Below are 24,850 nucleotides of genomic sequence, written 5' to 3'. Positions count from 1 at the left end.
AAAACTGTAAGATGCTGCAAGACCACTTGAACTCCTTCAACACTCTGAATTTACCACTTTAAGTTCTTAGAACTCTGAAAATTCACCATTTGCATCCATGAAGAACTGCTGTAAGTCCTGGCATGATTGAACAGCATCATGCTCAACTCATTCCTAAATTAAATCTAGACTAACATCTATCAGAGCTTCCTGAGAGATTCAGTGAGTATTCTTGAAACATAAACCTACCAAATCATACTCTTGATACAATGTAGTGGTAGATGAGACTGTATTTCAACCTGGAGAAAACAGCACACCATCTCCTCCTCCCTTCTTAAAACACTACAGCGAGCGCTCCCACCTATAAAGATGAGAGATTTATCCTATTACGTCTAGGAGAAACAAACCCTTACTTTCCAGGAATGCTTTAATCACAAGGACAGGATTATTCCAAGTGGCAACATTCTCTGTCTCCTCTTGCATTTGTACAGCTACATTCAAAAAAACAATTCCAGATTGAGTCAGAAAGCAGGAGCTAGCATGACTCATACCACAAGTAATTAAGGACACTGGGAAAGAGACTGTCCAGTCCTGTTCCAAGAATTGTTTCTACATTTTATGGGTTAAGGCATCTCCTCATAGGTATAAAATGTAGATTAGAAATTCTTCTGGCAGATAAAGGAGCACTCTGAATTGTCCCATCTTGAGTAAGTGTGCTAGTCATCAAGCTTTTATCATCAAAGCAAAGTGCTTATCCCATTAGCATTTCAAAAAAACAATTCTTACTCAGTGCTTGGAAAAAAGCATGGTGGAATGAATTCCCTTCAGGAGAGGCTTTAGGGTGAGTTCAGGCACTTCTCTGGACCCGCCTAGAAAGCATCTGTGGACCAGAATTTCAGACATGGTTTGTCCCAGTGTTTCCTCGTCTGCTTGCTCTTAACACCATGCCAAGCATGTTGGCATTAAGCAGCTGCCTGACCAACACACCCATTGCGGATTCCAGGCTGAGACAACCAGCGTTTTACCTGAGCTATGAAGAACTAGCAAATGGGCTTCCTTTTGAACCAGGCACCAGAAATTTGTAGTTCTAACCAGTTTTTGGCTGAAACACATCTGAGGCTCTCATCCTTTTTCTCACGACACACGTACATCCACTAAGCAACATTCAGCATGCCCACATGCTTCTGATGCACAAAGTTTTCATTTGTACTAAAACTGCAACACGTTCTGGAGAAAGCTAAAAAAATCAGTACACATTTCACAATTCATACACCAATACAGAACGCATGTCTGTCAGAGACTGTATTTATGTTACAGGAATAAAAATTTAGATACCCAAGTCTTTTATTAACTATGGCCCTCAAAGACCCCAAGGAGGCTTTCTTTCAGAAGATAAGCATACTCCAAAACACAAAATTTAAATGCTTCATAAACTAGCAGACCAGACTGAGTCAGCATAAATTCATATCAGCCTCGGGTAGAAGAAACAGTAGGAGAAGTAGGAGTAACAGCAGGTTTTCCTCTACAATTGTATTTACATCCACATTAAGACTTATGGACAAAAATATGCTTAACCTCCTCCCCCCCCCCCCCAACAAACCCAAAATCAAACACTGAACACATTTCTAGCATCACTATCTGTATGAGTAACAGGTGCCTAGAAGACCTAGGTAAGAAGACTGTGAGTCCCTGCATTATTTTTTCCCGTTAAGTGCAAGTCCACTACATCTGCAAAACTGAGATTACATTATCTCTTCTCATCTTTCATTTAGGGATGAGAATACAAAGTGACAGAGAAGTACTACTATTCCTGTGAAGAAATAATGTGATTCACCAAGTTCAAGAGATTAGCTTCACCTATCATGCAAATAATTAGAAATTTCTTTCTCATTATAATACAATGTCAAATCATAACAAAATTGTGCGGAAGTCTTTGTCGTTGTTTAATTGTTGAGGAAGATATTTCAAAAACAGAGCAAAAAAAAAATGCAACTGACAATTCAGAGCCTGGAAAACTTTGGATCCGAACTTGAAAGTTCATCTGCAGTCCCAAGAGGTCACTGCATTCTCTCCAAGCAGTAACTGGCGCCTCTATAATTTAACATTTCTGTGCAAACTTTAAAAAAAATAAATCCAGCTGGAAGAGGCTGGATGACTCAATGTCATTATCCTTTCTGCACTGAGAAACCGCAACAGTGCATCACTGACTTAAACGAGGAGGAAGGGAAAAAAATCCCAATGACGTTAACTTTGCTGGCTGCACTGAATGCCTGCATATTGTAACTCTGCTGGCATGCAGGAGAATTCCAGTTTCTACAGCTTCTCCCTGATCAAACCATAGCCTATTCTTTTACTATGTTCCTTCCCCTACCGCACTAAAAAAGGAAAAAATACTTGTTGAGGGAACAAAAAGTCATAAACTGATCCAGAGAATAACAACAAAATAGCACTTACACGGCTTCTTAGGACATTTCTGGCATTTGTTAAAACCCCAGGAAGTACCCACGGTTCCACAGCAGTCTTCTTGTTTGGAAAGGCCAGGAAGTGCTTTGCCACACTGGAATAGTCAGGTAAAGAATACTCTTGTTAGCAATACTGTATGATGCTCACTTCCAGTACAATATTCTTTTACACAGGTAAAAGTAAATTAGGTGACATTATCATCTTGCCCTGTGTCAATTTCAAAAGGAGGAGAAAAAAGAGAACAGTATTATATAGGAATAAGTGAGGGTATTTCCAATGTAATAACTTGCCATTGGCACCTATCCCCTGCATTTTTCCTCATAAAACCATACTCATCCACTTTTTCAAAAGCTGTATAAATTGTTTCAAATACCTAATTACTCTCAAAGACAAAAAGTATGGCTGATTTCTAGAACGTTATTTCCTATTAAAAAGCCTCAACTTCCTGCCAACTTCTGTTTAATGTTTAGGAACACTTACTGAAAATTGCCAGATTGTAATTACACATTCTGCTGCCCAGATACTGAAGAAGGTAACACAAATAAGATGATCAAAGCCAGTTACTGGTGTCTGTGTTATTCCGAACAAGTGTCTCTTTCCCCATGTAAATATTCATATTAATCTTGCAATAAATTCTGACATCAATATTCCTCTTCTCACCCCAATCAAGAATACAGTTACTATGCTTTTTATTAATAAGAATACTAATTTTTGGAAACTTACACAGTACTAGTTATATCATTTACGGTCGCAATTTTCTTTCATTTTGCATGCTAAAGAAGGCTTGAATTTATTTCTGAGATGCAGACATTAAAAAAGTACACCTAAACTTGTTTATTAAGTATAAAATAGAAGTGCACAAAGCACATGAAATGTAGACAACAACTGCACTTATTAATACTGTCAAAGCAAATGCTGATGCAAATTGCAGCGAACAATTCAAATGCACTAAAGTGTGAATCCTCAATATGGAGTGAGCAGATCTTCCCTAATCTAACCTTCCTTCCTGACAGCATACAAACCTCTGACCAAATGCTCACTGCTGCTGAGCTCTCAGCTCAAGATTGCTGGCTCATCCTACAGAATAGGCTGTGGCCTTGTGATTTCTTCCACTTTCAGCTAGTAATCTGGTCACTCTGCATTGGGTGTGAATGCACAGGCACTGATAGCTTCCTCCAACTTTCCCATACATCCATTCATCCCTGTGTGAATGCTCAGGCACTGATAGCTTCCTCCAACTTTCCCATACATTCATGAGTCAGGGGTGTTTCTGAAGTACAGTGTTACTCTGTGTAGCTTCACAGTGTGACTAACAGGCTATCCCCACAACGTCAGGGCTCTGACTCATCAGAACATCCCCTCCTTGCACTGGGAGGGGTGGCAAGGCCTCAGCCCAGCCATCTTCTCTGCCTCTTTCCATAGATGCTCCCCAGATGCCTCCTGAAATATCTCAGCAACAAATTAAAAGCAGCACCACTTCACTGTTTAAACATCAAAACGTAAAGTGCAGCCTGCAGCAGCTCAGTACTTGCTGCATGTGAAGCTTAGACATCTGTCAAAGAATGTGTGAGCAGCTGGGAGTATCCTGTTCCAGTAAAAACCTCTCTTGTGAAACGTGTTTTTAGTACCAGGGCAACTTACTGAAGTTACGGTGTGCCTCTGCACATCATCCATACAGAAGTAGTTAGCACCGTTTCTGCTTTGAGTGACACATGAACAGCATAAAGAACAGAGTGGCCAAGCAGGTTAATAGAGAGTGCCCAGTTACTGTGGAACTTCAGGAGTCACACGTTCACACTGCTGTCTGCAGAGGGTCTTCTGACATTTTCCCATGTTCCAAGAGGTGAGAAACAGTCATAACAGGATGGTTAAGACCATAAATTACCAAAGCAACTCCCACCTTTCAGATGCAGGTCTAGACATACACTATTTGAATATGTGTCTGTCGGGCTGTCTTGCACTTCACTGTCTTGGGCACTGGCTGGATTAGTACAAGATTGACCATTTCTTGTCAGTCAGAGCCTGTTAAGTTCTGTTTCAAAGAAGCAGCTCTTGGCCTGGCACTTAACAAAGGTTATCAAGCTGCACAAACAGGGAATTCTGCTCAACTCCCTCTGCTGCAGCAACTTCGATGTTTTCAAAACTGGAACTAGCTCTCTCAACAGCCTTTGGCTAGATGATGTATAGATTTTACTGTGTTACCAGAAGCTCAAAAATCCTCCAACTAAAGAGTATTCATAATTTCTCTTCCAAGTGGCTGTCCTAAAACCAGAGAATTCATGCTGCATCTTTACACAATGCTGGTTTCTCAACTTGCATCTCACATGAACATGCTCTAGGAAGCACCATTCTACTTTATAATCACAGCTACTCAGTTTTGTAATTACAGTTGCTCAATTCCTTTTCTAGCATTGGGACTGCTACTGAAAAGACAGAGAAGCCACTTGCTAAAGTCATATACTGTGGCTGGTTTTGAGCCAGCCAGCCACTTTGCACTTGACTCTTGTCCCCACCTTGTACCTCAGTTTCACAAATCTCTCTCTGAAAAGAAATGGGAGGAATCAAGGCTGGTGCTGCACCTCCCCTTATGATCTCAGAAATGGAGCATTTGGGCAGCAAGGCACATTATCTAACACTCAGTGCTTCTCTGCAAGGTCACAAGCATCAAGGACACATCCCAGCAGCTTGTGTCAAGGTAAGACTCCACTAACGTGAAAGCCAACATGCCATCACAGACTGGTTGGTTTTGTTTTTTTTTCTTTTTCCCCCAGAACAGAAAAGGTGTCATTTAGTAGCAGTAAATTAAAAGCATATAAAACAAAGTAGAAGAAAAAAAATAAAAGAGAAGGAAGATAGACTACAGCCCACTTTTAGTTTAGGTGTGGTGCTACAGCATTTGCACTCTACTGAAAATCATGATCTCTGTGGTCATAATTTTTTCAAATTTTTCTTATAAAAACCATGAGCAAAAATAAGTATGCCAAAGTCTGAGTCATCTGGCAACTGTGGTTTGTAGTCCTGTCAGTAAAAACTGGCAATGATTAAAGCTGCTGCTCTCACTGCCTCTTTGGTGAATTAAACCTTGAAGAATCAATGATAACTTTGTTAATGTGCAGATCATTGTAGAAACCGGCCAGGGAGGAAAAGCAACTGCCATATGGGACTCCCAGTGGTGTTAGATCTGTGTCATTTTGGAGCTATATATCAGAAAAAAATGACTGCTCTGCAAAGTCCTAAGCCAAGCAGAAACAGAGTTTGTCTATGACTAATAAACCCTGATTTCTCTAAACCTGTGTTGGAAGTCCATCTGATAATGCTTCAGATACTTTCAATACTCATGGTACTGCACAAACTGTTTCCCAGCCAGCTACAGTTTCTTAAGATGCTCTTCCCTTTCAAAACCCTAAGCATCAATGAACCAAAGCTATTTCTACATATCTCAAAACCTTTTAGGTAATTTCTATCCACTTCAAGAGTCTTACACACTTCCACACTGAGAACAACTCATTAGTTCTTCACACAGTCTCTTCCAGTCTCTGAGTCACAAGTGACTAGGAAGGTCACTTGGAGGAATCCGTAACTATTTTTAGTTTGTCTCACCATTCAACACAACTTCAACACATAAATATGAACTTAAAATAAGCAGGGAAGCTAAAGACAAGCATACAGCTCACACTATGCATGAAGATGATGACATTCCCTAAGCGTAGGTTTATACCTTTCTATCCATCATCCACACACATTTTAAACTAATCTGGCCTGTATTCCTGAGGGCTTCTGGAAAAGAGAATAGATTTTCATGAATGATACCTCTGTCAGAAGCTAATGATTTACAGATAATTCTTATTGGTTCAGAATGCAAAGAAGTCATGAAGGATTGGTATAAAGGAGCTCAACTGCGCTAAAAGAGGCTCAGCAGTAGCAGCAATATGAGCACACATGGTACTGCTATAAAACAAAGTTCTTCCTGGGTAAAGCACTCACAGACACTGAAAGTATTGTTTTGTATCCACATATTTTTCCCCATGCATGCCTGGGCTTCTATGCCAATATTTTATATAACTGAAGGAAATACTGAATATTCCCACTGATAGACTGAAGTTCTGGCTGACCCTGTGATAGTGCACAAAGACCACCCCAAGCCACACCATATCTTTGGTCCTCTGTCCAGACTCCAGCCTCTGCACTGTCTCCAAGTCTTGGGGAGCTTAATAGTATTGGAGTTGAGCGCTGCCACCAGGCTTTCATGTGTTCTTCAATGCCAGGGAAAAGGAAGGATTATATCCTCAAAATCCCTCTGCTAAGGCAGCAGAAGAAATTTATTCAGCTCCCTGTAAAGTGCAGTAGAGAGCCCAATCTGGCAATTGGTCCCAGGGCAACTGCAAAGAATTCTGGCCGAGGGACCACATGTCCTGGGACTCCCGCTCCTGCGTGACCCATCTACAAATCCTTGTCATAAGCTGTTAGTTAAAACCACAAAACAGGCATAAATAAAGGAGTGTCACATGATTATGACTGAAATTGATAGGTGCTTTGCCTGGGTTAATAGCTAATGACTCTAGGATTCAGCTCAAAAGACTGCATTTCACATACCACAATAGCAGAAGTGAATGGATACACTGTTTAACTTTCTGTAAACTATTCAACAGGCACAGACCTTGGACTGTTGCTTTTTCTTTTTTTTCCTATAGGCACCACAGAGTAAGAAACCTCAAACTTAATAAACAGTATTACTGAAACAATTAATGAACATGCTTAATTAGCTTACTGACCAGCTGAATGACAGGTAGTTACAAATGAAGACTATTACCCCATGAATGCCTGTTAGTGCTGGTTCACTAACAGGCATTGTCTCATAAGCAGAGGAGAAAAACTTAAATACTTCCAGACTTTCTAAAAGAACTGGTAGAGAATTTGTTTTGGCTTTAGCAGAACATTCTTCGTAGGCAAGTAAAAATTATCCAGCTTTCTTATATTTGAGTAATTAAAACAATGTTTGGTGTTTTTGGTATCTGATACATCTTTAATCTTCTGATATTTCAGGGTACTGGTCTTGCAAAGAATCTATTGCGAATGAAGCATTAACCCTGGAAATGAATCCGCACTGATTTCTGACAGTCTATTTGTTTAAGAAGTTCATAAGCCAAACCATGAGCTTCAAGGAATTCCAGACAGTTATTTTATGGGATGGTATTTTTAAGACTATTCTAAAAAAAAAAAGTTTTAAAACTGCTTTAAGAAAAAAAGTACCAGGATAAGGCACAGAATTTTACTTGTATCATTTTTTCCTGCCTAAGGGATATGAATAGGGAAGTTCATTTCATACACCTGTCAAAAAATGAAAATACCTGAAATTTACCTCCATAGGAAATGTTTTGCTAAAACTAAACAATGATATTTGTACAACTGAATGAACGATTTCAACTGGGATATTACTACTGTCATTGCCTCCAGACTACATACACTAAAGTCATTGCATGTAGTAGTATCTATACCTTAGGTTGTGTATTAAGAGTTATCATATGCTGAACCGAGGACACATTTGAATGCATATATGTTTTGATCACACTGAAAAAATTGATAACCTTTATAATTTTCAGTAAGCTTTTACAAGTATTCACCATTAATGTTATTTAGCTTCATTTTAAAAAATATATAAAAATAAGTTTCCATTGTCTGCTATAGCTAATATGTTTTTCTTTAATATGATTTGTCAAAGTATTACTATAATACACCAGATTTCACCTCAATAACAGAGCTACTCTAATTCAGGCATTCTTATCAAGTACAGATCTTTTCTGCAGCACCTTTCAAAGTACTTTGCAAGGGAAGCAGAAAGCATTATTTAGCAAACAACGGACAAGGAAGGAGTGGGACATAGACCCAAAACACTGCAACCTGTAACTGATCTGAATTTAAAATACCTCAATAAAAGGAGGGATCAGAGACAGTAATTTTTAAATTCTTTCAGTGATCACTTTAGAGAACAGTGCGGCTCCTCTCAGCAGTTGCACAGCACAACTGAGGGACAGTGAGGAGCAATGAACAAGTGTAGACAGACATGACTTCTTAGCCAGCTTCTTTTATGGACATTCAGGCATACGTTGCCTTCAGCCAGATAAGCAACTTCAGTATCTGTCTCTTTAGAATAACAACTCCTTTCTAATTTTGTTCTTATATTACAGGTGCTGAGTTGACCAGAAATCTCCTTTAGTAAAACTGGTACTCGAAAATATCTGCTGAAATGAACAGCATTACTTGCAAATCTAGTCAGAAAGAGTCTGCTTTAGAGAAATTTGGAAATACCAGCTTCTCCAATTTCATGCTGCTTGCAAAAAATGTCTCCCTCTTTACAGTTAAGCAAATAAAGGGACAAACCAATTTTGAAGAAAAAGTTACTTTTTTTAGTCTAAATACTGAAATGCAGTAACTATATGAAAACACGAGTATCTTAGTAGACACTTCAAAGTGACCTTGGCAAAAAAGTGATGCTTAATTATATTAATTCTGACAGATGGTAGGCATCTGCATTCTTTTCTCAATACTCATATGCAAAATTAACAGGACTCAAGATTACCAACACAATCTTTACTAGGCGCACCACTGACACTGTAGAAGTATTTTAGGAAATAAAGAGATAATCTGTGTCATAATAAAAGTATTTTTAGTAGAATCAAAATAAAAATCAGCCAAACAGGGGGAATTACAGAAGAGAAACATCATAATCTTATATGCTTGCTTTTTAAATATGATGTAAACAATCAGTGGTCTAAGATGACTAACTCCTTGGATTTCAGAAATATAGGACTACATGGCTGTAAAGGACCTTGCAGGACACCACATCCAGTCTCCAGCTTTTGAAGACACTGTAATATACAGTGCTCCCCAGAAATTCACCATTCTCCATCTTAAGTGTTTGTTTTTTTTTATCCTACTGCTTCCATTGCATCTGTTTCACAACTTCAAGGCTCTGTTTTCTCAATGTAATTTTCTATATAATAAGGTGCAAGTTTAGGTAAAGGTTTATTTCCTACATTTTCATGACAACGAGAAGTTTCTGGCCTGTAGCTTAACTGTTAGCTTATTATACAACCTGCAAAAATCTTTTTGGTACTAGGAAAGCATTTGATGAACCACAGCTTTTACAGGTCATATCACAGTAAGCTATCATATAACATGGTAAGCTATCCTGGAGCGATCACCATTAACATCTCCCATAGGAGAAATAATTGCTAAGTGTTCCACTTAGAGAAAATAGAGGCAGCCAGGAAAAGTGAACTGACTTGAACAGAAAAGAGAACCATCAAGAACATTATTTGTTTCCCATATTGCTTTTAAAAATTTGAAATACTAATACTACTTTTACAGTTGCTCTTTTCACTCTATTTCTCAATGCTGAGGACACTTCAGAAACCACTCACAATTAAGCAATACATACATACATGTGTATATGTATTTATTAAACCATACATCTTTATTCTAAAAGTATGAAATTTAATTCCTCTAGCCCCTATCTCTCTCCTCCTGTCCTTCTAAGCTTGTAGACTGACATTTTCACATATCACTTAATCTTTCCTCATGGGCATGAGACAGTACAACTACATCAACAGGAGGTCTGGAAGAGCTGTTGTTAATTAGGATTGATTGAAGGTCTGAGAATACAACTAGATTCTTCAACTATTTGCACCAGAATGTCCTCCAAGCTTTAGTTCAGGGTGGCTCCAGTTGCTGACTTTAACACTGTGCACACTGCTGGAAATGCACTGCAGAAAATACGCCCCTGCTCTCTTGGGATTTGAGTACAGCAACTATCCTACTGTTTTTACAGGACTACTGTTTTTTGATGAGATACATTAAAGGAATTTAACTAAGGTGGGGTGCAGAGGAATGTGTTGGGAGTTGAAAAATATTCCACAGAAAGTTGGGAAGAAACCCAAAGCATTAAAAGCAAAGGACCTATAATTGAAGACCAGCTGAAATTCAAGGAGAAAACAAAGTTGGAGAGAATCATAGAATGGTAGAGGTGACATACATACAAAAATCACAGCAGAGATTCTAATACTGGTTTCATCCTGTACTTTTAGCCTGGACCAAAAGTAATTTCAGCAAAGTCTTTGTTAACTTGATCAATTTGCCTACAAGAGGCCACACACATATCCTTCCATCAATGTGCTCTGTAGATGGTAAAGTCCCCTCTGATCCTGGGACATTTAATAAAACATTTCTGAAGCCAAACATACAATCCACCCTACAAAAAATAAATGTAAAACACTGATGACTGTTGAAAAAAAGTACAGACATTCATATTAACCAGCATAAACCCCAGAATGGACTTGTGACACGTCACTACTCACAGGGAAAGATCAGTTTAGCATCTTGTCTGAACAGATAGAGAATCCTCACATTTATCAAAACAAGCATCAAAGAAATGGAAAACCAAATTCTTTTAGAATTCAGATTCAAGTGAATGAATCACTTAAACCTATATTTGTGCAAGGTCTCAATGAATGCTCTACAAAAATGCCATACTACAATTCTCGTTCTAAACCGAACCATTAAATTAAATAACAAAAAGTCTCAGAAATCCTTACTATGCTCTTCTCCAAGACTGACACTGAAAAAGGATCAATGAAATTTGTAAAAAAAAATGAGAACATGCACTATTCTAAACTGGGAGGCACAACCTTTTCTTGAGAGCATGGAAACCACATTTTTTCCAGAGAAATACTGAAAAAAAAGATTTAAATTATAAATAGGAGACTGAACATTTAGCAGGATCCCAAGTCAGGTATGAGGGCAATGCAAGCTTACTTTCATTTTTCTCCCACTTTACAAGGAACATGTTACTGTCTTTTGGTTGAATAAGCTTTAGTTTCAAAACCACTGTAATGTGAGGGGCATGCACAGGACACAAAGTTTTAGCTATGTGTCCTAGGTTCAGCAGTAGCAGTCATTTTTTCTTCTTAGTATCTGGTGCAGTGCTGTGGTTTTGACCTTCAGCCTGGGAACAGCACTGATAACACTGATCTTTTTAGTTGTTGCTCAGTAACATTTACTCTGACCAAGGACTTTCTGAGTCTCATGCTCTGGCAGGGATGAGGGGAAGCCGGGAGTAAGCAGAAACAGAACACCTGACCCAAACTAGCCAAAGAGGTATTCCATACCACAGCACATCATGCCCAGGATGTAGAACTGGGGGCGGTTACCCGGAAGGGCTAGATCATTGCTCCGGTCAGGCTGGGTATCACTTGGTGGGTGGGGAGCAGCTGTATTCTCTTCCCTTGTTATTTCCCTTGTCATTATTATTATTGGTGGTAGCAGCAGTGGTTTTGTGTTATACCTTAGTTACTGGGCTGTTCTTATCTCAACCCGTGGGAGTTACATTCTTTCCATTCTCCTCCCCAACCCTCTGGGAGTGGGGAGGGAGGAAGGGGGAGGAGTGAGAGAGGGGGCTGCGTGACTGAGTTGCTGACTGGGCTTAAACCATGACACTATTTCATTTAAAATATCCCACTCATGCATGTGGCAGAAAGAACAGGCAGGAAACTGCTCAAGCAGAAGAGAGGAGATAAAAAATTCCAAGTCTAACACTGAGGAAGAAAATTTGTCCTGAGGACAATAAGGGGGCTGGAGCACCTCCTATACGAAGACAGGCTAAGAGAACTGGGGCAGTTCATCCTGGAGAAGGCTGTGTGGTGACCTCATAGCAGCTTTCTAATATCTTAAGGGGCCTACAAAGATGCTGGAGAAGGACCTTTCATCAGGGACTGTAGTGATAAGACAAGGGGTAATGAGTTTAAACTTAAACAGGGGAAGTTCAGGTTAGATATAAGGAAGAAATTATTTACTGAGAGGGTGGTGAGGTACTGGAACAGGCTGCCCAAAGACATGGTGAATGCTCCATCCCTGGCAGTGTTCAAGGCAAGGCTGGACAGAGGCTTGGGCAACACAGTCTAGTGTGAGGTGTCCCTGCCCATGGCAGGTGGGTGGAACCAGATGATCTTAAGGTCCTTTCTAACCTAAACCATTCTATGACTCTATGATATAAGTGTAAACAGAAATACAAATTAATAACAAACAACTATTAATGATCATAATTATTTCCAGAATTTTATGATTGCACTTTACAATGCTGTATTTGCTAGATCTCTCATTCTTAGGAAACAACAGAGAAACAAAGGTTGTTTGACACAGGTCCTGCTTCATTTGTCATGTAAAATCCATGAACTTTCATTTGAACATGTGCTTCCACACTTGTTCAAAGAACAAATCCATGGTTTTACTGTTCCTGAAACAGACAAGGATGAAGAGCTCATCAGTATAAATAAACACTGGATCCCAAATGAAGCATTTAACAATTAGTGAGTACTAGCCTTTAATGTTCCATACACAAAGTTAACTCTGCTCTTCTAGAAACATTCTTGGGCCATGACAACATTTAAAATCTACATCTTCCACTGCATTTCTTTCAGAATTAAGTTTTTAAACACCCTTACGTGGTGACCTAGCATAAACAGACTTTGGAATCTTTACTTCCACACCACTGACTTCTGACTAGAGTTTATTATGTCACTAGTAGGAATGCTACAATACCTTGGAGAAGCCAGTCACTGAAAGGGGAAGAGAAAAAGAGAAAACATTTTCCAGAAAAAAAAGTTTATTCTTTGGAGCTGGCAAAGGATGACAGATGAAGAAACTGTGATTTCAGAATGAGGTTTCAGAAGGTAACTGCTATCACTATCTTGGGATCTGCCACCTGCCTACTCTCACCCTGCTTCTGACTGCATCCTGCTTCTTCCTGTTCCCCATCACCGATCCTCTCCAAAGCTCCATGCCCCTGTGAGTCAAGTCTCTTCTTCCCCTACCCTCCCCTTCTCCCACCCTTTTTTTTATTTCCAGGGCATGAGTGCTGCTTGGGAGTCACAAGGAAGTTTCCTTCTATTCTAATGCTGGGCATCACAGCATTCACTGACAGCTAGAACACTTGTAAAGGACATTTTGCTCCAGTTATGCATTTCAGGGATGCATTTCACCATGCTCTGTGCAGGTGAAATCCAAATATTTGTGGAATATATTGGAAAAATATTTTCAGATGCTTGAAAATCAGCGAACTTTGGGTTCATGTTACTGGAAGGACCAAAAGCAGACTGATCTTTGTAGTAAATTTAAGCTTCTACTTCAAAGCATATAGATGATCCAAATCTTCACCAAACCTTCAGTCATAAATTATTTTTTTTTAACCTGAGTAAACCAGCATATTCATTCTTTAACATCATCCCTAAAAAAAAAGAAAAAATGATTTTTCTAAAACCTCCCAAAAAATTTCAGTCTGAAGCCCACATTCAGCTAACAAAAAAAAATTGATCTCAAAACATTAGATTTCAGCACAGTGCTAAGCAATAAATCACAGGGTCTTGCTAACTTTTCAGCAATCTATCTACATACGAGTTTTTCCCCTCTCTCTTTATATTTACACAGATACGCAAAGATGATAATGCTGTGTCACTTATTAAAATGCTTTCAAGAGCTGAAGGAAGATGTGCAACTTTGAATAGTCAAATGTAAAAACTGATGTGAACATATTACTTTAAACTGAACTAAGATTTTATTGCTCTAGCAAACATTCCATTGGCTTTTCTGGTGTTTTTTTTATCCCATTCAATGGTCACATTTCAACAGATTCAAAATATTAGCCTACAATACTGTAATTCATACAAAGTTGTTGAATAGGAATTTCAATGCAAACTGCAGCTCCTGGAAAAATACTGGCTATTGAGATACACATGCGAAAAACCAAATTAACATTAAACCAAAGGACAGTACAAGGTGCGGAAGATGGTATAACCTTAGTTGCTCAATCAGGAAAGATAAAGCTAGGATTTAAGTAGTGGTTTTTTATTTGCAGAAATAGCTTGTAAATAGAAAAGCAAAGAATAGGCTAGAATAACCAAAATCAGAACATCAGGGATCCAAGTCCACAGAAAATAAGGATACTAGCTTGAAGGAAAAGGATGTTCAGAACAATGCTGTCTTGTAACAATTTTATAGCCTCAAAATCATTTTCTTTTGGAAAATAATAACAAATGTGTCCTTTCCCAGGGATGAGTGAAAATTTTTCCTTCCTCTATAATATTGTTTTAAAACTACCTGTCTCAAAAGCCTGAGCACAATTTTCTTACCTGGGTCCCAACAGTCTCTTGGAAGCAGCGCCCAAGCTGAGTTTTAACTGAAACAGGAAACATATGAGGAATGGGTTGTTGATTTGTGTAAGCAGAATGTCCTTTCTGGGTCTTCTGATACGGAAGACCTTGGTAAGAGACCTGTGGATGTACTGGCTGAGGTACTTTCGCTTTTTGTCCTGTTGATGTGCTGTCAATTCTTGAAACTTGATGGATCTGAACTGAGGCTTCAGGGGGATGTTTCACATGGATATTCACTATGTTAGGAGGGAACTTCACTAAAATAATTGAAGGAAAAACACGTAAGAAAAATTGGTAGTAAAATATGTCAAAAAAGGTATTTTAGGCACCTCTAAGACATTTATTTTTGTACATCAGAATTTTTACAGAGTGCCATAAAGGGAGTGAAATATAAATGACATCCAAATTTAGGGGTTAGAGGGAAGGATGAAAGAACACATAGACACTCATTAACAAAGCAAGAAAATGAAAACTGCACACAGGAAAGAATGACATTATAGGACTGTAAAGACTGCTGCACAAACACGGATGTCCAAATTGGCTTGTGTGACATTAATATTTGTGGTCATACTGTGTAATAAGAATCCCATTCAAAGTTCCAGAATTCAAACTGTACTGGGTTATTTTTGGATATATAGTAAGCTTTATTTTCTTTTTCAGATCCATCATCTTTCTCTGGAACAGAGAAACAGCTTCAGATTTCATCTCTTCACCTTTATATACCTGCCAAGTCCCGAGTTTGCCCCTGAAAGAGTTGCCAGCAACTCAACCATCTAAAATCACCACTCCCTTTGCTGAACTTTGAATTCAGGATTTGGCACATAAAGAGGGAGGAAATGTTTTTCAGATACTTCTGGTTTTAAATACAGTTGTAGTTTTAAGTCTGGGTATATAGACTGAGACCCTCCTGTCAATGTAATGTGCACAGAACTGTTTCTGGCCCTCAAGCCTCTTTTCATTGGATGCCCTTTAAACATGTAACTTAAATTACTGACAGGGGAGAGGGAACAGACAGGAGAGATGTGTACAAAGTTCTATAGTTTGTAAGTTGCGTAACAGTTAGCATTTACTTTGTCTGACTGGGTCTATCTGGTCAGCATGTACTGCACAGACTACTTGAGGCCAGCCAATCCATTAGACCTAACAGCCCTTCCAAACATCAAGAACCAAAAATTATCACCTGACATACTTTTCCTACAACACATACGGGATTGTTGAGTCTTCTGAATCGTGTCCTTGAGTCCAGGAGGCCAGACTGCTCTTTGGAACTTGACTGGGCTTCTTAGGAACTTGATTTTCAGTTCTTATTTCAACCTCACAGCTCCACTTCCAAGGAAGTGTATTTCATTTATTTAGGTGTTTTAAAATTACATAATTTTGTAGAGATAGCTTTTGATTTTCATATTACTTTTATTTCTCTAGGAACATTTTTAGTATTAATCAGTCTCACACAGGAATTCCTTAAAAGAAACAAACCTATTTTTACTCTGCCTTGCATTGTTTCATTTATGAAAATATGAAAAACATATTGCAGATGAAACATCAGCAATAAAGTAGCAGAAAGTCAGCAAAACGTGGCAGCAGAGCCCTAACAGCTCTTCAGATCTTGCCTGTATCAGAAAACAACCTTCAAGCAAAACTTATGCTGCATGAGTTCTGTTACAGGTACACTCACAAGGAAAGGTCCGGTGTTACAAGGAGCAGCCATAAAGCCCTTCTTACGCTATTAGACTGGTTTTGCATAGTCTGGCTGTGGAAAGAACAAAACTCACCCCAATGTAACTACTAACATACATTTTTATGTATGAAGATAGATCTCTTCAACTAGTTTCTCCATCCAGCTGATAAATCTACAAAATATATTAGCCCTCAAAAGAAATCTCTGAAATGCACTGCTTTAATCCATTAATCCACCTGGAGATGTTCAGATGCTTAAAACATCAAATTTAGGCTGGTTCCTCCCATGTAGTATTATTACCATGATCCTCTCCAGGTCTTGGATCAGTGCCTAGATGTGCTGATTATTTTTTATTTTTGCCAGCCATTTCAGGATAAAATGTTTTATTCTTTCCTTGAAAGAAGAAAAGAAACATTCCTCTGTCAACAATCCAACATCCGCATTTGGGCATGTAAAGAGAAGAAAAGGCATTCTGACTGCTGATGGTTCTGATGAGGACTTGAGGGCCAGGAAAAAAAAATATTTAAGAGGTCAGACTCTTCAGCAATGAGAAGTCTTTTGTGTGTTTTAAGACAGCACCTCCAAATCTGAAAAAAAAACCTGTGTCTTAAAATTATTTTATGGTCCACCATATTGTCTAAAATAATTTGTTCAGGAATGAAACAGACACAGAAATAAATTGCTGCTTTGCTAAGTGTCTAGGTAATTATAAATTCCATTCTCCTTTCCCTCTCCTCCCATTTTTTTTGTCTTTTAGAATCAGAAAAGTTCTGGGTAGCTTTAGGGACTAATACTCCATCAAGTCAGCGGAAAATATTTCCCAGTGGACTGTGTAGCAGTCCCTAGAGAACAAATCCATTGAACAGATGGAGCAGATATTTAAAAACGTTTATAAAATATTGTGTTTCCAGGAGAATACTGTCAACACTTCCTTCACAGCTATGTCCCTTTCTGGAAACAGAAATACTACATTAGATTACGTTTTATCACAATCACACAAATAGTTTGGCCTCTTTTTGCAAAGTTATTCAGCCACTAGTTGCCAACAACTGAGCCTCCTCACATCTTTCCCCCATATATTTTGTTTTCACTCAGAGGCAACAATCTTGGAGAGGTAATTGTTAAAAACACCCTTGACAAGAAAGAAAAAGCAATCTGGCAATTCAAACATTATTTGCCTGGACAAAATGTGATTAACATTACAGCTTTTCCTGTTTCTGATGCTCTGCCTTCTTCACAGCATTAGCAGTAGGAAATCCCTACCGTTTTTATATGATATTGGTATATGACCTGGAAAGAATGTTCTATTTAATTGAATCATATCATGGCCTACCTACACTAAGAAGTTCACCATAAAACTAACTTATAGACTCTACCAAGTGATATAACAAAGATAAACATGGATGGTAGTTTTACTTTTACATTGATTTAAATTTTGTTATGTTGAAAAGCATTTTCACTTCCCTCCACTAGAAATCAAAAAACTACATGCTACTTTCTATCTAGGTATACTGCAATTTATGGACTCTGTTCAGCCAGAATCATTCTCTTTTTGAACATGCCTGAACTCCTTGAAGAAGGCCCCTGCATTATCCTTAGGCTCTGTAATCTGCATTAGATTCCACTGAAAGCAAATTAAGTTTACCTATAAACTCTTTTCAATAGCACTGTTATTGCTTATTATTTCAGCCATTAAGCAAAATACTTTCTAGTCATTCTGATGAGCTCATGACTTAAGTTGTGTGTCAAGATTCACACTAGGTAGATAGATCATTGTCTTTACTGGTTGGATACCTAAGATAAAATTAATTAAATAATATTCATAAAATTAATAAAATCAACTCTAAAGGTAAAAATGTCTATCAAGAAAAATGTTACCTTTAACACCTTGCTGTCCAGACATCGTCAGGGGTAGAGTATGAGTAGAGTGGATAATTTGTGATCCTACAGCCTTGTTCACTTGTTGTGGGTGATGGTAGAGTTTTTGAGCATTGGCAGTCTGTACAGGGATCTGACAGAGTTTACCGGTATAATTAGGAGGGCACTGGCATTTATCTCTAGAGCTACACTGGCCTCCATTCATGCACGGAAGGTGGCAAATGACTGAAATTAAAAAAGAAATAAAAATTTTGTTAATGACTTCAGCTTTAGTATTACCTGACCACACATCACACACAAGTTGAGTATAAAATGAGTAGGGCTGGGCCCTTAATTCCTAGAGCATCTGAGGAATGAATATCCATCTGACATGTGCTTTTAATTGCCTTGTGGTAGAACCACTTCCCTTCCCCTCCTTGTGATCTCTGCCTGTTCACACCTTCTTCCAATGACAAACCCTCCTTTTGACCTCTGCCTATTTTGCATCTTCTCTCCATGACAACCACGCTAAGCACATTCTCCCCTTAGAAATTCTGGCTATTTTAGCTCATTAGGCTATTAAGCAAGATGTTAAATTAATGTACTGCTTGGCTGCACATCTTAATCATAGTTTTGTACAGGTATTTTTATTTAGTCCGTTTTCAAAAACCCTGGACCATCTACACTTCCCTGGAAGACTGTGCAAAAACTCACCAAGAAGTAGACAATACTAAGGATAAATTTTCCATTTTCACTTTAAGTTTTGGTTGTACTCTGGAAAACCGTGTCATACTGAGTATCCAGATTTTTGCTTAACATTTATCTCTCCAATAAAACACGTTAATTTGTATACCCACCCACACAGATAATAAAAATATTGAGAGATTCTACTCAAATTATTTCAGAGACAAATTCCAAAGTATTAAAATATTTTAACTGCAATATAAAGACAAGGGTAATTACTTCTGTACCAGCTAGTACTTGCACATTACAACAATATAAATGATCAAGTGAAACATGAAAAATGTCAACATCAAATGAAAACATTTCTTAACTCAGCTACAGACAGTAATAAGGCACGGTTCAGCACTTTCTAAAAATACAATGTGAGACTTTATAATCAACCATAATCTAGCTGAGCTGTCAACATTTTGAAGAACTAAATGATGGAAAAACAACAGAAAAAACACTGAGTTTTTGTGCAAGACAAACTAAGGTAATTTTTTGAGAAACCAAAGAATTCTTCAGAAATACCACACGGTGTCCATTTGTCAGCTCTAGGATAAGATTCAGACTAAAAATAAATAAATAAAAATCTAGACTTTGCTGTAATTATGGCCTTTTGGTGGACTTCTTGCTCAGTCTATACCGAATTACAATAAAAATGAGAAACTGGGGAGAATGCAACCTAATTAGGAACCTAGTACTTACTATTCCAAGTAGAGTAATCTCTGGACAACCACAGCCTATTGCCATTATTAGTAACATAAAACGTCAGTACTGGAAAAGGTACCCTTGTGTTGCGTGTTGCAAGAAGACAAAGTAAGGCATTCAGCAGCTCAAAGAGCTCCAACCCAGCTGCGTAATTCATTTGGCCCAAAAAGAGTGCTCATGAAACAGCACAATCAGCCCAGCTTGTCACAGAGCACCCTCATATTGTATTGACAGGGTCTGGAACAGCAATGCCCCGTTGCCAGATAGGTCTACACACAAACGTAAACAGCCAGATTTGTTCTTCCACTCTGTTCTACAGATGTATATTTCATATTTTTCTTATCTCATATTTTCATTTCATATAAACTGACTGAAAGTACTTCAAGCTGGAGCACTCTGCTAAAAGGCCTAGTTGACTTTGGAAGGCTGCCACCATCAGTGCAGGCTTCACTTTCCTGGGTACCAGTGCTGTTGGAATTTCACCTGAATGAATAGAAGACATCCTTAAAGAGTGGCTGTTACTTCAGGATTTTTGATCCCAGCAGTAATCAAAGCCTGACAGCTACTTGTCTCTCACTGGTACCATTTCTCCCTGAGCAGTCATAAATGAGGAGGTTCACTGCAATGGCAACAACATACAAAGAAGTTCAGGTACTTGTAGAGATCTGCCTGAGCAAGGTTGAAAGCTAAGGTGATTTTCCTGCAAAAGTAACATCACACAATAAAACAGTTTAAAGCAGCATTAAGGGGACAGCAATTTGGTGTTTTAAAGAAGTACAGTGAAACAAAGGCAAATAAAAATAGTCTCACTGAGGGATGCCTTGAGTACAAGAAGCCTATGTTACAGGTCTTCTTCCCAACCTTCCTGGACTCAAGGCAACCAGGTAACATGCAAAATCCAGCTTTTAAACAGTATTAATATACCCAGTATGTCCACCAAAATACATTAATTTCTTCCAAACTCCTGTTTCTGAAAATCAGTGGGTGCCTGGAAGGCCATGTCACATGCATATCTCTGCATTAAAGGACGGTCTTCAGGCCTTCCTCTCCTGCAGGAGTCCACTGGGTAATGAACGGGCATCTGAAAAGCTTTTGTTTTCAAGCAAAAAATACTAAAAGTGCTAAAAAAAAAAAGGGGGGGGGCGGGGGGAAGGTAAAATACTGATAGAAAAGAGTTAATTCATGTCCCTTTTCATAACTGTTTGCCATGGATATTCACACAAATAACTTGTGCAAATAAGTCCAAACAAATGCCACTGAAAGGTCTAGTATGAGGTAAAAAATTCAGTGTCTCAGTATTTACATAAAACAGAAAATAAAAATTCCAAGCTGCCCACATCATCACATGATGAAAATCACTCAGTCAACTGATTTCTGAACTGTTATATCGATTTACATCTCTTAAAGGTTTGGCCTAATGTATGGGGAATGAACTTTGAATAAGAATACATTAAATCTATCCTGAGAATATAAAATTCTGTAACAAAATATTCTGAAACATACAATTGTAAGTTACAGTCAGCTGTGTAAAAAGAAATAGGATATGATCACCAGGCTAAACTGAAACCTTGATAATCTCAAATGGTAAATATTATGAGAACTTTTAGAAAAAGAAGAAACACTGAAAAACTATCTGATAATTTTAAATAATAAACATGCACACGCTAATTGCGGTGTTTCCTCATGTAGTTTATAGCCAGGAGAAAGGGCTACATTTGATTATGACACAGGCACACACTTCAGAGATGGAATTACACACAGACCATTTGAGAAATGCAAACTGAAGGGAGGTAAGCCTCCAAAAAGGCAGAGGAAGGAAACACTACATTTCCTCAACAAGGCTGTGGGAATCTCAGGTTAATAAAGATCAAAAAGCCCTGGGGAAAGGACCACTTAAGATAGGAACAGGATACAAAGCCAGGGTATGTTTGAACAGCTCAGCTTCTGATGAAAGTTTCTTGATTTGTTTTGTTTTGTCATTGAGGTTAAAGAACTTGAACAAACAGAATGGCTGAACACTGCCAGAGGCATAGGGGACATTCCCAACAAAAACCAGACCCAAGTGCTGGGAGGGACCATCAGAAGATACTGGATTGCCCAGCGGTTGTATGTTCACAACTGGCATTCAGACAAAGGGCACACTGGAGCTTGATTATCACTAGCCTATTGCTGTTACCTCTGAAAATGGGAGAAAAAGATAAAAATATCCATCAGGATGTGAAACCCTGTCACTGCTCAGAGTCTGATGAGAATGTGGAGATAGGCACGTACAAGATTACAAGAAATTTCAGATAACACATGGGTATATCTCACAAACAAAATAAAATATTAATGGAGCTAAGAAAGGCAACATATTTGTCACTTATGTCTGCCATAAGCCAAGTCTCTCAATTGTCTCTTAAGGATCAGGCAACATGTGATTGGACAAAATTTAACAATATCTTTATTGAATGAATATATAGCCTTTAGAAATGTAGGGACAGGTTTAAATGATTACAAACACACTAAGCATTTTTGTTATCCTTGGGTAATTAATTGGTAATAACAAACGCTGAATTCTCTGGCATTCAAAGGCCTTAATTCCCCCCAGCCTGCGACAGCTTGGTGGGTATCACTATTCAAATTGAGTCAAACAGAGAAGGTGTGTTGAGATGTTTCCACTGGGAGTCTCTAAAAGGCTGAATGCATATTAAAAGAAGAATGTTTGCAACATGAATCCTGATAAAGGAGCCATGGCTATTAGTTGGAAACAGAACAGGGCCTGAAATCATCAACAAAGAAACTGGGAAACCACTGATATTCAGTTTGTCCATGTAATTACATCATCTAATTTGTTTTCAAGGTACACAAATAACCTTGAACAGCTTCAGATTAATATAATCAAGCCCAAATGTTTTCATTTAATCAAAATAATGTGCAACAAAATTTCCAAGCACCTAAACCCTCCTAATCCTTAAAAATTAGCCCACACTTATCCAAACAAATCCTTTGGATGGATGGAAACTCCTTTCCTGTAACTAGCGTTGACTGGTTTTGAAATGTACTTCATCTGACTTTCCATATTCCTTTTCTTTTACACCTCAGGGCACATGCAACTTTGTCTCATTTTCCCTCACCACTTTTTGCCTTTTCTACCTACATGCTATCAACTATTCAATTACACCAACAGGCTAAGGAAAACCTTAAACTGCTCAATAGATTACAATATTTCTACTGCATGCATCACAAATCAGCACATTAATTTTGTTTCCAAGTACTACACAGTTACCCAGCATTACTACATGCCCCACAGCTGTTGGGCATCTTTCATCCACGTTGTTACTAAGCACACAGAAAGCACAGGGACTAGCACACAGTTCCACCAAACGTTTTTCCACAGGAAAGAGAGGCCATTTACTGAAGGGAAGCACTGCCATATGCAACACTGTATTTCAATAAATCTAAAGAGAAACATTCTATCCCAACAACCAAACACAATTTTTAAAGTAAATCTGAGGGCAAGAGCTCCAGCAGCAGACGAAAAACGCCCTTTTCTGCTCACCACTGAAAACAGAAAAGTGATGCCCTGCTCATGTGTATAACCTAGTTACCACCCACAAATCCCTCGCTGCCTACAACTGCTATTCCCTGATCCAAACTGCGAGGACAGCACCAGGCTTGGTTCCAAACATAAGCAATCCTCTAGAAATGGCTAGTCTCTGCTACCGCTGAGAGAGCAGTCATGGTGGGTGACAAATGGCAGTATTGAAGGGGGATGAGCTTCCCATCACAGCACTTTTTAAATGATATTTCTAGTATTCAACAAGAAAGGAAAAACGTTTTAAGGGTCTCCTCTGGTTTCCTTTGTTGAATGCTACTCTGTGCACAAACAATGGCTTAAGAACTCTGGTAGACGAATCCCCTGTAATATGCATAATAACGTGCAAATATATTTTGAAAGATATATAGAAGTGGGTTTGGAAAATCAGTACAGGAAATGTGGATAGAACAAGAGTGCACACTTCCTCAGCTGGGTACACCAAAAAGATACAAAGTAAAAAAAACACAATGAAACAGCTGTCATATAGAAATCTCTCTAATAAATAGCTTCATTTGGTTTATTGCTAGTTTAATTAGCCCTAAGTTGGCTTACACAAATACAAATTTCCCCAAAATGCCATGAATTTAAACATGCAATATTTTTACATTGAAAATTGTAAATTAGTAGACAATAGAACACCATAGGTAAGTGGCATACTTCAAACATCATTACTTCAAGGTACATTCCCTTATTACTGCAGGCTGTTTTTATCAGACTTGATGAGTAGCATGATGAATAGAAGCACCAAAATCTAGTTTGGTTTTATACTCCTAGGGTTTTGTTTCTCCTTATTCTGTTCTTCTGTGCTTACAACTATCACCAACATAATATATGCAAAGCTATTATGTATGTTTCTTTGCATATGAACTCCCACGTTGAATTTCACAAAAAAATACAGTAGTCACTTCAGTGGGTGCATTAACATTCACATTTGTTCAATGAGCAAGAAATAAAACAATTAGAAATATTCAGAAGTGGGGGAAAAATATATGCTTTGTGCCATTCAAGGTGGCATTTTTCATTATGCCAGACTTCCGAGTAGAAAATGATAAAAAGGAACTCTATTTAATGTGCTCCCTTATACTGTCACCTTCACACTGCTTATCAGTAGATGTGTAACTATTATAACAAGGATCTTATCAAACGATTTCTCCTCTGAATGCTGTAATACTTTAATAGAAATCATCCTAAAAGGCTGAGTGTGATACTGAAGACAATTCAGATGTTTTCCTCTGGAAAGAAATAAGATCTGCAATATTGAAGGAAAATATTTCAAACAGCAACCTACCTCAAACCAAATGTTACGGTAAGAAAAAATATGAACATGCAGCTGCTAAACTGGGTTCTCAACTACTGTGAACTAACATGATCACTGACTTCACTGCAAATTGTCCTATATTTTTAAGCTATTATTACCGAAGGATCTTTAACAAAGTAATGCACTGCCACTTGGGGATGAGATCCAAAGTGCTAGACAAGGAAACCAATTTATTGCCAAAATAAACAAGCTTTGTGGTGTTATTCCTGACTGGATCATGCATGTTTTCTGGAGAATTAAAAAACCCACAAAACAGAGGCCTCAAGGAAAATCAAGAGGTAGCACAAAGAACAGCCCTGAAACAAATTTAACACTTCCCAAATACAAACTTTTTGCATATA

General features: G+C 38.3%; 1 protein-coding gene across 8 annotated transcripts in view; it reads right to left on the bottom strand.

Moving 5' to 3' along the window:
• The window catches only part of LTBP1 (latent transforming growth factor beta binding protein 1), a 196,397-nt gene that overhangs the window by 88,033 nt on the left and 83,514 nt on the right, over positions 1-24,850 (bottom strand). For 7 of the 8 annotated variants that reach the window (XM_062629565.1, XM_062629567.1, XM_062629568.1 and 4 more), the window contains 3 exons: positions 18,199-18,423; positions 14,622-14,899; positions 2,434-2,536 (listed from right to left, as the gene is read on the bottom strand). In XM_062629565.1, the coding sequence (XP_062485549.1) occupies positions 2,434-2,536; positions 14,622-14,899; positions 18,199-18,423 (606 nt within the window). The remainder of the gene's footprint in view (positions 1-2,433; positions 2,537-14,621; positions 14,900-18,198; positions 18,424-24,850) is intronic. The other variant, XM_062629570.1, reaches the window with a different exon arrangement.

Source organism: Pezoporus occidentalis, unplaced genomic scaffold (genome assembly GCF_034315485.1).
Source record: "Pezoporus occidentalis ecotype Australia unplaced genomic scaffold, CSIRO_AGI_Poc_V1 ctg34, whole genome shotgun sequence".
Taxonomy (NCBI): Eukaryota; Metazoa; Chordata; class Aves; order Psittaciformes; family Psittacidae; genus Pezoporus; species Pezoporus occidentalis.
Note: the sequence above shows the minus strand (reverse complement) of the source record. Positions and strands in the feature narration are given on the sequence as shown.